At 37.4% G+C, this 16,369-nt stretch overlaps 1 protein-coding gene across 6 annotated transcripts in view; it reads left to right on the top strand.

The window, feature by feature from the left end:
• TNS3 (tensin 3) overlaps positions 1–16,369 on the top strand; it is a 255,871-nt gene that overhangs the window by 78,194 nt on the left and 161,308 nt on the right. For all 6 annotated transcript variants that reach the window (XM_035549809.2, XM_035549804.2, XM_035549805.2 and 3 more), the window contains one exon: positions 5,184–5,221. In XM_035549809.2, the coding sequence (XP_035405702.1) occupies positions 5,184–5,221 (38 nt within the window). The remainder of the gene's footprint in view (positions 1–5,183; positions 5,222–16,369) is intronic.

Here is a 16,369-nt window from a genome sequence, read left to right on the forward strand (position 1 = left end):
AAAAAAAATAAAAAAGCTGTAACAGCATGTGCATATATTGGCAAAGTCACCTTTGCAGATGCTGAGGGAAAGAAAGCCTTCTTCAAGCAGCAGGGCCTGTGATCCAGTATCCTAATTTATTACTTGCCACTAAGAAGGTAAAGTTAATATCAAGAACTTTTGGGAAGGGCAAGTGTTCTTTCTTGGTGTTCAGTTAATTATTAAACAGAGTTATGTCTCTTAAGTGCTTGCTTTATATGCAAGTTTCTGCCTCTAAGAGGATATCTGAATTGTCTTGTTGTAGAATTCATTAAAAAAAAGGAAAATCACATGATAAAAGCTGAGGTTAAGTGTCAGGTTGATCTTATAAAGTATTTATGGTTTAATATTCATTGCATGTAGAATGTGACAATGTATGGATATATATTACCAATATTATAAGTTCGGTAATGCTAAAATGTGATAACGTATATAACCCTTGTCACACACACAGAAAAACTTTGAGCCATTTGTCCTTGTGATACCACTGTAACCTACAATGTTGTAGCAGCTTAGGTAAACCATAAATTATTCTGTGGTTAGTGTACAGAAGTATTCTATTATTTTGTAAATATATTGTTACTGGTTTTCAGAGAGCATCTTAAATGCATGAATGTAAGAAGCAGAGCTTTAGTCTCATGAAGATCTTAGATCGTAAGTCTGAAAAATATGATTAACTACTTTTATCCTTTTATCTTTATCCTGGCAATGGTATTGTTAACTTTCAGGAGTTAACGCATCTTCATTTTGATACATAGGAAATTCTTTTTTTTTTTTTTCTTGTTTAAAAAGGTTCTCAGCACTATTGTTTAGGAAATATTTTGGAGCGTAGTAAATAGCCTAAATATGGCTTGGCTGCCATTTCATTGCCAGCTGGCTAGGGACAGTTGTTCTTGGAACTAATGCCAGAAACCTTAAACAAAAACTTGGAAAGGCGTGTTTGGTGAGAGCTGATGTGTGGGATGCAGACATCCAGCTGTTGAGTTGAAGAACCAAACTAGCATTGCTGAAGTACCCTTGCTGAGTCTTCCAGCTGGTTTCAGATACACTTGTAAATTCAAAAACACTTAGGCTGTAGTCTGGAAAAAGCCAAGTGCTATTTTCCTTCTAAGATTTGCCTGAAGAATGCCAGCATTTGGTAGAAGTTGTTTGTTGAGATCTTTTAACTGTAAGTTGGATATATTTTCCTTAACAATTGATGTGCTGTGAGTATGCTCAGTTGTTCATGTGCTTTTACATTAGATATCTTTTGCACTGAAAAGGCATGGGCTTACATGATCGTGGCGTATTACTGCCTTTTTTTTTGCCATATAAGTTTTATGAAAATGCATCTCTAATGTTCAAGTCTTCTCTGGAAAAACAGCTTGCATAATGAAAAGTGATTCAGTCTCTCTGGAAATCTTATGGCTGAGGCAATTCATCTCTTTGGAAGTACCGTAAAGGCATGGGCAGAATCAAAAATAATGCTGGGCTGAGGGAGTGCTACCATCCAGAGAGGATAGTTCTGCAAGATAGCAACATTAGCTGTGACAACATAAATTCTAAGTAATACCAAGCGAATTGATTCTTCTCTGTGGGTGAGTTTTAATTTGCTTGGTTTTGGAAAGGTAATACACTGTTGTTAACAGCTACCGTGTATAAATCCATAGGAATTGCACTGTAAAAGGATGTACCTGAAATGGAAACAGTAGTTTTCTCCACTAAGTTTTCTGTGCTTAGATCCTTGGACAGTTGTGACTGCCAAAGCATAGCCATCGATATATTCACTCTTTCTCTATGTGCCTGCGTACTTCCTCTACCCTGCTCTTGGTGTTTTCTTGATACATCCCTTTCTGTCATCTCACTAACATTTGAAACTGTTTTTTTTTTTTTTTTTTTTTTTTCTCTTCCTAGGAAGAGATGATGTGGAAATAGGAAAGACACCAGAAAGTAGAAGGAAAAATTACTCTAACAGTACTCTAAATTAATTCTGTTTGTTCTTTAAAAACATTCCTTAGGTTTATCTCATGACTGTACTGCACTAGCAATTAAGTTGTTGTTGGGAATTACCTAGAGATTGGTAATTAGCTGCTGGTTAGTGACCCAGAGAATAGAATACTTTCTTCTTGTCAGCTGTTAATTCTAAAGCAGTGTTCTATGCTAACAGTTTTTTTTTGTTGTTGTTATTTTTTAAGTTGGTTTTAGCAAGTGATCGTGTTTTTATTAAAAACAAGACTTGTGTGTTTTGGAGTGTATATGTGTGTATATGCATCTATGTATTTGTGTACATATGTATAAACAGAGACATATAAGTATGTGTGTAAACACAAGTATTTATTTAGATCTTTATGTGTATAGAAAGAGTATTTTACCAACAGATGAAAACTTGCAATGTTTCCTTGAGTGTTTTTTCAACTTCTTTAGGAAGATATGGTTTTGTGATACGGTCCAGCGATAAGTGCTGGTAGACAGATTCTATTCTAGTATTTGCTATTCATTCACTCCATGTAAATATTTTGTAGGTGTGATTCAGTTGTCCCTGCTGTGTAGTGGAGGTAAAGCTTGCTGTGCCTCACTGGGAACATCATAGATGATGTGAAATGCTTTGAACTCTTGAGCATCTGTTAAATGCCCAGAAAGGTCTGTCATAATGGGCTCAGCAGTGTTAAGTTTTGTTGCTCTGGGCAGGGATTTACTAGCAAAACCCGGATCTATCAGGAAAAGGGAATTGGTGTTTGGATCTGCTTATGCTTGGAGATCAGTTTCTGTTCTCAGGATGTAGCTGGTATGCCAGTTAGGAGCTATGTATGCAATGAACACTTTGACGTTCACTCAAGAGGGAAGGGAGAGAATCTCCTTTCTGCTTCTTAGCACAAAGGCATACTTCGCTCCCAGCATCTGGGCAATCAGTGATCTCATTTCGGAGTGTTTATTTTTATCCAATTTATTATCATTAGCTTTATTAGATAGCGAGGGAGAGAATTTAATGACTTAACTAGTCTAATCCATGGAAATGCTGGATTGAGCTTCCGTTCATGTTCCACCTGATCTATATTAGCTGATTACTTCTTGAGGCTTTACTTTGTTTCCTTCGAATCTCATAAAGATAGCAGTGCTTTGTTTGTATTCTCCCTGTATTTATGCATGGAGTTTCTATGCCATACTTTGTTGTTGTTACTTATGAGATTTGCAGTTGCTGTTCAAGGTTAACTCATGTCTGACATCAGTGGTTTCTTTCCACCAAAGACGGTAGTACTGTTAGGTATGTAAGAGCAGGCAGACTATCAGACTTTTTGGTGTACATAGAAACTGGATAAACTCAATGGCTGCATTTTTTTTAATCTGCATCTTTAATAAAGACTTTGTGTATTGTTTATTGTTGGTGACATTCATGTTTTGGTTTTGCATAAGCCAGTAGCAAAATCATGGAGGCTGCCATTTGTTTTCTGATCTCTTGTATTTCATTTAGTGTTTTTTTTTTTTTTTTGGTATTTCATTTTATCTCCCAGACATCGAGGCATAAGCATCAGTAAAGAAAACAAGAGAAGCTCATCTGTAACGTCAGGGCTTCTGGACATATTTCCTGTTTTATTCTTTACCTTTTGTAATTGTCTTTTAAAAATTGCAGGCTTTCAAAGCACAGAGTTAATTGTCTCTTTTTGTTTGTTTCACTGTTTCACATGAGGTGTTAAAGTAGGTTGTAGAAATGGTACACATGCATATTTTTAGAACATCTGTTAGCCTTTTACAATGTCAAAGTAAATCCTGCAGGTTTAGATTACAGAATCTCCTAAGTATGCTATGTCTGTGCATGAAATTGCCTAATGAATTTAGCATGCTCTGTGCAGCCATGCAAGATTTTTTTTTCCTTGTTGATTAAAAACCATTCTCCATTTGCTTTAAGGTTGGTAGCATTTGTAAGTAGCATATGGTTATCAATCATTATTAACACTAATAGAGGTGTATTTGTATGAACACTAATAAATGTTTATGTTAAAGAATCTCGATCCTGCTAAGTGGTATGGACTCAACTTATCCAGAACTACACTACTCTTTCTTAATTTATGCTTTGGAAAACTAAATGAACATAGCACGTACAAGATTACTTAAGAAAATAGGTCAATAAGCCTTAGAGTTTGACCTGAGAAGTGACTGGAACATGAGGGGTTTTAATTCAGCAGACAATGCACTTGATTCTGAAATGGTTATGGTCGTGTATTTGCTGAACTGACATCTTGGTACTTGTGTCTTTGCCATTGAGTCAGGCTGTAGAATATCTTTCTCTTGGTAGAAGCAATGAGAAATGAGTACAGCTTTCAGCTTTAGTGGTCTAAGATTGGATCCAATTAAACTTCTAGTTACCTATGTGGTATTCTGCTGCTTACTGATCTTGGAGATTGAACAACTACATTTTCACTGAATTTAAAATACAGTTTAGCTCTCAGTAACCCAAATGACAAACAATGCATGAAAAGAAGCAAGTTTCAGAGTAAGGAAAGAAGCGCATAGAATGGAAAATCTCTCAAAACCAGTCTCTGTCAGATTCTAGGCATTATGCTATTACATCATATATCTTCACTCATCTGGTTACTTTTTAAGTTGAATGTTGTTTTCTGAACCTAATTTGCTGGTAGAAGTCATCCTTTCCTGCTGTTATATCAGCAGAAAATGAAAAGAAATCAAGTGTTACTCTCGCAGGTAATGTTTACAGCACTGTGCAAGCTTTTTTTTCACAATCAGAAATTAAGCTCTGAACAGACATGGTCACTTGTGAGTTGGGAGTCACCCTGCTTTTCTTCGGTCTCTGGAATTGCTGATATGACTAAGATTCACAGGGTTCATTGGGAATAATTTGGTCTTAATCTCAGTGGTATTAAGATGGTAACGCTTCTGGTGTATGGGCAGCTGTAAAGGTAGATGACAAGATCATCAGCACATGAAGTTTAACCAGACATACATTATCATAAACTAATAGAATGTACAAATCTGATAACATTGATGTAGATACCCTTACAGTAAAGAGTAAAACCGAAGTTTATTGTGCCTTTCGTTTTAGTTGTTTTATTTTGAAATATGCTGTTATAACCTGAGGTTGGCTGGGTTTCTAGTAAAAGGTTGATCTAAAGAAATTGAAGGGGGAATCCACCCATTCTCTTACTCATATATTTTCTTTGCTTTTGTTTTAGTTTGCAAGTATGCCTGCCACAGGAAATGTGAAGAGAAGGTAAGCATATTTATTCTCCTCTGTACTTGCTGTTAATCCACATGTATTTGAAGTTTAGACTAGAAAAGCTGTGTCAACTAATTAAGGATATGATGATGATTAAATCAGATGCTTTTTTGTCAAAAAAGAGTAACTTTTTACTGGGGTATTTTTCTTGACTTTAATAAAAAAAAAAACAAAACAGGTCTTTGTGTAGTCAAAACAACTGCAACAGTGGTTAAACTTCTCATTCCTCTCATAGGAGGACATGTTTCAAGTTGAAAACAGCAAGTTAGTTGAGTGAAATACAAACCACATGGTTACACCAGGGAAGAAAAAATGAGTGAGTGAATCAGGTATACATCTAAATTTTACAGCAACAGAGATTTAAAGGGAAACTTTTGGTGTTGGACTATGAAAAATACAAACATATTATTTTCAGTGCCTACTTCAGATTACATCCACCAAGTTCAGTTTCATTACTAGATTTTTAATTTTTAAAAAAATTTCTGAATCCCTTTCACACAAGGAAATGCCCAGTTCTGCCTCCTAGTTTATCCAATAGTCTACAAAAAACAAAGCTGTTTTCAGTTTTTATTGTTTCTTAGTGTTGTATAATTTATGTTGGGCTTTGCTGGCCTTTTGTTCAAGGCAACCGTCATTGCCCATTCGTGTTTTCAAAGCTCAGAATGAGTTTTAGTTAAAACTGACTTGAATGTAGAAGTTGAATATCAAGATGTAGATGCAGAGTGTCAAGACAGCACAAATCTATATAAAAGCAAAAGGGCTATTCTTCAGCTGGTGAAAATCAGACGATTTATTCATAACATACAGAAACAGACTGAAAAGGTACTTCTGTGGTCTCAGATGACTTAAAAATCCCCCATCCCTAGATTTGAACATCTTTGATTTACATAGACTGTTGCAGCCTAAATCTTAGTGTTGGAGGGGTTTACTTTGATTTCCTAGAGCCATCTTCTCGGGATAACATTTTCTGCTTTTAACTAAAACCACTGACCAGCATTTGCTTTGTATGAAGACAGCATTTTTTATAGTTAGAGCACTTAGCTTCTAAAGACCACAGATCTATTACTACTTCCTGTGCTGTTGACTTGATGTTTGACCTTGAGTAGGGATTTATTTTGGTGTTTCCAGGAAATATGAATAAATTCAAGAAAGCTCGGCTTGAGATTTGTCAGGCCCTTTGGGGAAGTTCTGGTAAACACAAGGGTCAGTTGGTTGACAGTCTCCCATTTCAAGTGAAAATGGTACTTATGTGTTTCAAAATCAATGTGTTACATGGTGTGCTGAATAAAAGTAGAATTTTTTTTTTCATGAAATAAGATGGTAAAAATACAAATGGTTGTAATTAAATTTGCAGGCAAGGTATTTACAATCTAACTATACATTAATGATTAGTAATAGTTATGATTATTACTATAATTAATATATATTAATAGAATTAGAGGTCTAGAAGTAGAAGGGAAACAGTTTTGGAGAAAGAATTACATTTTATTAGACCAGATAATATAATTGATACCTTTTTGCACATTAGCTTTGGTTTTTCAAACAGCACTTGCAGTTTGGAATTCTACAAGCTTCTGTGGGGAAGAACCTGGTTTGTTGGTAGCATTGGTAGCTTGCAGGTTAACTTGTGTATGTGCTACATAGATCTAGAGTTTCCAGCAGTGGTGGTACAGAAATGATGCTGGAGGCTGTGGTAAGAAATTCTTTAAACTTGTTTTGGAGACAAATCAAATCATGCATGTACCTTATGTTGTAAACAGGAAAGTGTATTTCAACTAGTATTTATGCTCTCAGGCATTTGGGTTTTGAGTGTTGAAAAGATGGAGTGCTGGAAGTAAATAATAGCATAACTATTGTCAAGATGCTCATGTATATATACATATTTTGTAACTATTTGAAAATAAATTACTAGTGAGTATTACAGACTATAGAAAAATAAGATATTGTGGGAACAAGATCTGATTGAGTATATCCAACATTTTTCTGGAAATATTTTCTTTATACCTACTTATATGAAGCCGCAGTTGGCTGTCTGGAATAATGTTATATAATCTTGTTACATTGGTGGTCATCCTGATTCAGATCTGATTTTTGTTTTTATTACCTAACATGGCATCTGTATTTTCATTTGGTTATTGGATTAAGGCAGGAATGGTTCTCATAGCTGTTTAAGCTGGACTGAGAATATATTAAGACCATCTGAGAATGTTACAGGCACCCTTGAGTAGTAGATTTGTACCCATTATTATATGCACTGATTCAGATTCAATTGTGTGGAAAAAGAATCATGGACTCCAGTACCACTTTTCCCTAGAACATGTTTTAATTCCAAGACAAATGTCACTCTCTGCATTTGCAATAAAGCTACCCCATTTACAGCTTATGGGAAATAACTATTTTTATGTTAGTTGAACATCCCCCAAGACAAAATGTGTTAGCAGTTAGCTGAAAAGCATTTGGAAGGGGAGGGGAATGAGAACAAAGAATGTTGCACTTAGAAACATGGAATTATGGAAAAGACCTCCAAGATCTAGTCCAACAATCACCCTACTACCAATGTCACGCACTAAACCATGTCCCTAAGCACCATGTCGAACCTTTCCTTAAACACCCCCAGGGATGGTGACTCACCACCTTCATAGGCAACCCATTCCAATGCCTAACTTTTCTTTCTGAGAATAAATGTCTCCTAACTTCCAACCTGAACCTCCCCTAGTGCAGCTTGAGGCCATTCCCTCTAGTCCTATCACTAGTTATCTGTGAGAAGAGTCCTACCCCCAGCTCCCCACACCTTGCTTTCAGGTAGCTGTAGAGAGCAATAAGGTCTCCCCTAAGCTTCCTATTCCCCAGACTAAACAACCCCAGTTGCCTCAGCCACTCAGCCAATAAGACTTGTGTTCCAGACCCTTCACTTCCGACATCCTGTAGTCATTTTTTTAAAAAAATATGCATCAGCAAAGTAAAGCATTACTTGAAAGACTGCTGGGGTCATGTGTTTATAGAAGCATTATGCTCAAGTCTAGCGATTAAGCTGCATAATAAAACAGCTAATGTTGTAAACGTGTTTAGATAAAAACAATAGCTCAGGCCTTCCACTGGCAGCACTGCAATATAGGTTTTTAAAAGTTTGTCAAAAGAATTCCTCTGTTAATGCATCTAAATGAAAACAAAAAAAAAATAAAAGCTATATAAATCAGCCACTAAAATAAAGTTTATGCAAACCTGAAAATAAATAGACTCTGAATTTGATCAGAATGTACAAATGAAGAAAGAATCAAGTTTTGGAATCATTTGAGACATCAGCTGCTTTGTTTTATTCTAAAACCTGAATAGGTTCTGTGAGGGTTTTTCTCTTGTCCCTGACAAATATAGTGAAAACAAACGCAGGCAAGAACTGTAGTAATATTTCAAAACATGGGGCACAACTGCAGAAAAAAAAATTGAAGCTACACAGACAAGTGAAAACAAGATGGCAAATATTAGATTACACAAATTCAGACTGTTGCACACAGTGCTATTAAATCAGTTGCAGGAAGATTATAACATTTGAAATTATGTAGCATAAATCCACTAGATGATGCAGATGCCAGCACTAAAATTAGATGAGCTATAAAGGCAAGATTAATTAAAAGCAAAAGCAAACAAAAAAGCCAAAGGCCAAACTCCACTGTCTTAGAGTTGTATGTGTATGTGTGTGTGTGGGGGGGTGGAGCGGGGGGAAGCCAAAAACAAGTGAACACAGTGGACATGTAGGTATAAAATCTTAAGGGAGCTATTCATTTATGTCAAGTTACTGTTTTGTGATTTAGCCCTGAAAGGAAGTATGGGGACATGGCTGGGTGGGTAAATTAATGGAAATTAAGGATCCACAAATTCAGAGTAGATGTCAGGAAGTACTCTCATGTAGAAAGCAATAAATATGAGAAAAGGTCTCCCAGGCAAGTTTGTTTTTAGGTGAACAGCAGACAGGTTACTTAGGATTGAAACAACCTAATCCTCTCTTGGGGAAATAGAGCTATGAGTGAGTGGGCTTTGCCATAAGGGGGCTAGTGGATCAGTCAGTCTGCTCTGAAGAAGTCCCTGAACTTTCATAAGCTGTTTTTGAAGCTGTCTGCTGCATCTCTGCCAGTGCAGCATCAGAGATACTGGTGTGCACAGGGCCTTATAGAGGCATTTGACCTCAGGTACAGCTTCTTGGTCTCTTTTGTATGCAGTACTCAATGGGCCTCTTTCTCACTGCATTGTCAGTGCTGGGATATGATAGCATTGTTGCTCTGAGCCTCGAAAAGTTCATATCTTAATAGGAAGACACATGGTTGTATGTGTAATGGGAATGTTCTAATATTCTGGCAATACATATTCCTAGTTAGGTGTTGTACTGGGTCAATGGGCAGAGGCCAATGGGATGAGGTTCAGCATGGCTAAGTGCTGGTCACAACAACTCCATGCAGCGCTACAGGCTTGGGGCAGAGTGGCTGGAAAGCTGTGCAGGGGAAAAGGATCTGGGGACATTGGTCGATGCTCACCTGAACGTGAGCCAGCAGTGTGTCCAGGTGGCCAAGAAAGCCAACGGCATCCTGGCTTGTATCAGTAATGTAGCCAGCAGGGCCAGGGAGGTGATCGTCCCCCTGCACTCTGCTCTGGTGAGGCCACACCTTGAGTACTGTGTTCAGCTTTGGGCCCCTCGCTTCAAGAAGGACATTGAGGCCCTCGAACACGTCCAGAGAAGGGCTACGAAGCTGGTAAAGTGCCTGAAACAGAAGTTCTGTGAGGAGCAGCTGAGGGGACTGGGGTTGTTTAGTCTGGGGAATAGGAGGCTCAGGGGAGACCTTACTGCTCTCTACAGCTACCTGAAAGGAAGGTGTGGGGAGCTGGAGGTCGGCCTCTTCTCACAGATAACTAGTGATAGGACTAGAGGGAATGGCCTCAAGTTGCACTAGGGGAGGTTCAGGTTGGAAATGAGGAGACATTTCTTGTCAGAAAGAGTAGTCAAGCATTGGAAGGGGTTGCCCAGGGAGGTGGTGGCGTCACCGGCCCTGGGGGTGTTCAAGGAAAGGTTGGACCTGGCGGTTAGGGACATGGTTTAGTGTGTGATATTGGTGGTAGGGGGATGGTTGGACCAGATGATCTTGGAGGTCTTTGCAAACCTTAATGATTCCGTGATTTGCTCAGTTCTTTTTTTTTGCTGGATCAGGTGTCTAATGGTGTGGAGTATGATCCAGCTCTTGAGCCTTGGCTCAGCTTTCCAAGCGAGCATCGCATATATCCTTAACTCAACCTTGAAGATTTTTTACCATGCCTAAGCCAAGAAGCTATTTTCTTTTCATAATACAGTTTGATTCTTTGTCAGTCTGAATTCATGTTTCAAAGAAACCAGTATGTTATTGCAGATGGCTCTGTAGCTTTTTCCAGTTCCAGTAGGATTAATTATATATCGGTTTGATTCAGCACACTTCCTTCTTCACCTTTCTAGCTATCTAGACATCTCAGTGAAGTGCATATTTAGTCAAAGCTTCAAGATTTTGTATTGAGTCTAAAAATCATATTCAGACTTGGTTTCTGAACTATAGTGTGCCAGTTGAATGCTGTTAAGGCTAGACCAAACATTTTATGACCTTCAAATTCTGTAGTTTATTCTTCATAGAGAAATAATAGATGTTCTTAGTTTTTTTATCACGTATAAAGCCACCAAAATTGTTTTAATTGTAAAAGATAAAAACTCTGACATGACACTTTGTCTTGTTACATTGCTCAAAAGCGACAGTTTTACTAATTATAATTTTCTTGGCATTTGTATTTGAGAAGATGTAATTCTTCCATTGACCCTGATCTCCCTTTTTCTTTGATCAGCAATAGCTTAAACAGTTTAGATGCTTGGAGTAAAACTGTCCTCCGTCCCACCTAATTCTTCATTGTGACACCCTAATCTTTTCCTTTCTTAGACTTTTTAACAGTCAAGGAAAGATGGACATGACTACAGAAAAAAGTATAGAAATAAAATAAATATATATATAGCTTGAATTACTGTAAAAATGTTACTAGCAATGCTGTAATGGGGAGGAAGACAGCAATCACAGCAATGAAAATAATCCAGGAGTGACAGCTGATTTTGGTCCTGGGATACATGTTCAATGTGTTTTGTGAAAATAGCGTGTATGTGGGGGGAATGACTACTTTTGGTTAGCTATTTTCAGTTTAATGATTTAGAGCCCAAACTGTTTTGGCACTCAGAAAGATTGGATGGCTTTTGTCACATGGGTACTTCCTGAATTGTTTTGTGAATAAACCTTGTGAGTACTGTGTTAAGGTTATAAGGCTGGGCCTACCCTTGCAGAGGGTGGGCATGAAGGCAGATACTTTCCATGCCCATGAAGAGAATCAGTGGCCCTTGGCCGTCCAGAGGGACAGATAGTTACTTTCTGACTGCTAAAGCATAAAGCATGTAAGGCAGCACCTGTCTAGACTTCCAGTTATGCAGTAAGAAAGAGCATTTTGACATGTAGTCCCAGGTAAGGGGGACTATTAAAAAAAAATAATCATTATATTGTTAGTTTTATTGTATTTTTAGTTCACTAGGTCCATTAGGAAGGTGAAACCAGGGAATGATTGACAGCAGAAGCAAGTAAACAAGCTGGACTCTTCAGGGTGGAGATGAGGCACTTTCTCTTCAAATGACAAAGTGGCTAAGATTTCCAGGATTACTGTGTTGCTGCGAACGTTATGTCTTGGATATATTTTCAGTTACCTCACTGAAACTGTTGGGAAGGTTGGGGCTGTTATGGTCATGGTAATGGTTGGTTTGGAAAAGGAAGCAATTATATATCTTTAATGTTACCAGTTCTCAAACTATTGCTAAAGGTTTCTCTTTTCGAGGGTAATAATTATTTCTTTCTTTCCTATCTAATTTGCATGCTGCATCAGTTTGCTGTTCAGGGAATTCAGCATGGCTATTCAAAAGATGGAGAGAATTCCTCTTTGAATGTTTAACACAATAAAGTATTAGAGCAGAAGCCAAATTTGTAAGATGTCAGTGTGTAATAATTTTTAAAGAGACAGCTGTGCTCGGCTCTCTCAACTGGCAGGTACTGACAGTTCAAAGTATTAATCTAGTATATCTAACTTTCTAATCTTGCTTCATATTTATGCTCAGTTGCATTTCGAACACTACAGCTTAATATGTCAAAATTCCCCAGAAAAACATTTTTCCGGGGAAACTTTTCATCTGAATACTCAGTGTTTGTTAATTTTTAAGTTATTTTGAAGTAAAACTCTGTTTTAAAAATAAATGAGCAACCTGGCAGAAAATTATTTTATTGAGAACAGCAAAATGCTGTCAAGTCTTTACTGCATAATTAATATGTTAAAAGTGTAGATTAACGCTACCATAGCAGCAGTGGACCAAATAGTGGTGACTTTGCTTCTCAAAGGGTTCATGGGAGGCTTTTTTGTTTGTTCTTCTTCTTTTTTTTTTTTTTTTTAACTATTTTTAATTTGGTAGAGTACAATTTCTCCTTAACCCTCTCAGATTTTGGGCAGAGGGAATCAAGGCCTTGAATGAAAACTTGTGCCATGTTGTTTCTAGGAGACAACTGTGTGAACCTCTGCGGCTGACACACTTTTGTGGAATCGGTAAATCAGAACACATTCAGTACAGCTTAAGACTTCAGGGATTTTTTTCCTCATAGGAAGTAATTAACATGTTATACTACCATGCATGCTTTTAGTGCTGTCTAGCCTTGGACTAGAATAAAATGTTTGCAGTTGAAGTCTGAGATTAATCTGTGAGTTCTGTAACTGACAGTTGTGGCTCAAAGTGGTCTTTAGATTTTACTTGATTGTCCCCAGAAGCAGTATTTTGCCCTCTGTTAGGTTATACTATCGCTGTAATGAACTGTTTAATGAATAAGCTTTCTCATTCGACCAGAACTGTAAGCTATTGAGTGGCAAGAGGACTTGAAATTGCTTTTTATGGATATAAACCTTTCATTGTGTAAGTAGCAGAACTGCTGTGCTGGAGGATTGTGTGCTTGGTAGTTAACTTCCTGGGGCTTTCCAAAAATTAAAAAGTATTTTAAAATATGCTAGTGTTTCTAGGTATGTCTCATTTAGTCTTACTTTTTCAGAAAACTGGCTGTTATGTAAGACCCAGCTGGTACCTGTTATAATTTCAAGATTTGTTTCCTTGCAGTTTTTATTACAAAAGCTATTGCTTTCCTTTACCACCAAAACTTGGATAGGTTATATTTTCATGACAGATATGAACTTCCCACTTGAAAACTTTCGGATGTATTAGGAGAATTTGCTTGTTTTTCATTTCCTTGCCTTGAATACTGGTCTGTTTTGGTTGATTTTATGAAGGATTTCAGTTCTCTTCACTGGTCTGTTTATTTTCTGCCTAGTTCTGATCCTTGTAACATGCCTTATAACTTTTTTTTTGGAAGAGAGGTAAGCATTTGTCAGCCTTTTAAAATGGGATCAACGAAAATGGGAATGATGCATTTTACATTACTGTTGCTTGGGAATTGCTCTCATGTCACACTCTATAGCTCATCCCGTATTTGTCTCTGGGAAATGGGAATTGCTTAGCTTACCAGAATATACCACCTGTTTCTTAGAGTAATTTTTAAAAAATTTGTTTACAACTGCTGTACACGATGCTCTTAGCTTCTATGTAGGACCCATAGCTTTTGTTTCTGCTGTTAGAGCTAAAGGCAGTAACAACATCTTGGATGGTACACTGAAAATCAACAGTGGCAATAATTTGGTAGCAGGCATAATATGACCATTGCTGTGTCATAATATGTTGCTGTGGCTAGAGGCAGTGGTGAAGACTGTATATTCCTGGAACAGGATGAATTCCCTCTTGCAATATTCCTTTTCAAAAAGTGGAGCAGCGCCAGCATTAGATTGCAAGCAGTTGCCTTACTGACTTAATGAAAGAATGGAAACTGAACTCCAGACACCAACGTGAGTAACAACAAATTTTTGGAAACACATAGAGACTGAGTACTATGTGTTTTGAAGGTTATGAACTCCATCCCAGTGGAAGTCATGCCTGTTTTGTATCAGCAAGCTGAAACGTCTAGGCTTCATTAGAATTTGCTTTTGTTATCTCTATGTGATAACACAACATTTCATAGCATTTTACTTGTAATTATATCTAAAAGGCTGCTTCCCTTGTATTGTTCTGTCTTGCTGAAGAAAACATTGAAAATACTTCCCACAGTTAAAGCACAGTGCATTACCATTTTGTTGTCTCTTTTGAACAGCTGTAAAATTGGATACATTTGGAACGTGCATATTTTATATGCAACATATATTTTAAAAGGAGAAAGTTTGTAATCTAAGTTAAAATGACCAGAGGAATATGAAGTCAGGATTGTGATACAAGAAAATCAGAAATACCCTAACAAAATACAGGCACTTCAAGTGCCTTTGTGTCAGCCTCCAGAAAGGGTTCCACTCTCAGAGAAACTGAAGCCTGCTAGAGTGGGTATGTTCTTTACAACATGAGAATATACTTTTTTGTGGGAAACTGAAAGGTTCCTCCTTGGTCCTCAACCCTTCAGACTACTTTGGCTTGCTGAGCAATGTGCCCCAATGTTTTTTTCCAAAGGATTTCTGTAAGTTTCCTGCTGTAGAGGTTACTCTGCTTTTTTTGGATGACTCTTACAGACCTTCTGTCACAGACTGAAATCAAGCATTTGCTAGATTGCTGCATATATCCTTGGACTGCCTGATTCAAAGAGCTCTCTCTCCTTGGGCTGTATGTATTTTTGCATTAAACTGCCCTTAGTGAGGTGCAAACAATTGTCCTGCAATGGTTGGTTTTCAATTCTAGGGACATAAAAAAAAAAAAACAAATTAAAGGTTGGTTTTGTTTTTCCTTTTATTTTTCCAACTAGGCTGACATTTGACTTCTGTTTTTATCTTTCTGTGATGTAGAGTAGAAAAGTCTGCCATTGCTGTCTTCTAGAATCCTCCTCCTTTACCACATTGCCCTCTTCTCTGTAGTACCTATTAAAAAGAAAAAAACAAACAAAAAACTCCCTATTTTAACGTATTTATTATGCTTTAATATTGCTGTCATGTTATCTTTAATCCTTTGAAAAGGGATTTCCTTTGAAAGACATCTTTCCCAGATGCTAGACAGGTAGTGGAAGCAGTGAAACTCGTGTGTTGAGGCCTGGCCTCTATAGATTGTCATGGGGAAGCTCCAACCTCCTCCTCAAGCTTCTGGTACTGTTTCCTGTGTGCGCTGCTCTTTGTGAGGACAAGAATTATAATGTCTTTAGCTCTTATTGCCATTGTTCAGGTGTTGGAAGCAGTTTTGAAACCCTGGAAATCCATACCAGTGTATATATTAAAGATCCAAAACTCTGACATACAACATAGAATCATAGAGTCATTAGGGCTGAAAAAGACCTCCAAGATCATCTGGTCCAACCATCCCCATCCCACTGATATCACCCACTAAACCATGTCTGATAAGTTAACTGTGGGATGTGAACAAGAATGAGAGTTGCACAGGGTGAAATGATGACTACAAGTAGTTTGAATTTAATAAGAATCCATTTGTATTTTAACTTACAGCATGGACTTCATGAAGCAGAGCTTTAGAAAAGATGGAACTAAAAGTTGTCTGTCCCTTCACCAGCCCTGGAGTGCTTGAAATGAAACCTAGTACAGTGAAAATCCATTAATATGAAGAAACATAAATCAACTAGTATCTTATCAGCTAAGAGAAAGTTAGGTCATGAGAAATGAAGGAAGGGAAAGGGTGCTTCTGTATACACATACGGGGTGTTTCTGTATATGCATACACACATGCACGTATGCACGTTAAAAATTTCCGTGAACTTATTTTTTGTACAAAGGCTATGACTTCTCCTAACATAATTGTAACTGTACATTATTTAGAGGTTTTCAGTGGCTTCATTTTTCTCTTCACCCTTTTTCCTCAATTTTGTGAAAAGCTGAGTGAACTGTATTAGTAGTGAACTAGAATGGACAGGTTACTTAGGTCACATGTTAGTTGAAGATTTTTCCTTCTGCACACCCTTTGTATTCCACATAAGTTGTGGCAGAAATGCCAGTGGTTCTTACATGTTAAAACTATAGCTTGGAAGAATGTGATTCTTT

Source organism: Cygnus atratus, chromosome 2 (genome assembly GCF_013377495.2).
Source record: "Cygnus atratus isolate AKBS03 ecotype Queensland, Australia chromosome 2, CAtr_DNAZoo_HiC_assembly, whole genome shotgun sequence".
NCBI lineage: Eukaryota > Metazoa > Chordata > Aves > Anseriformes > Anatidae > Cygnus > Cygnus atratus.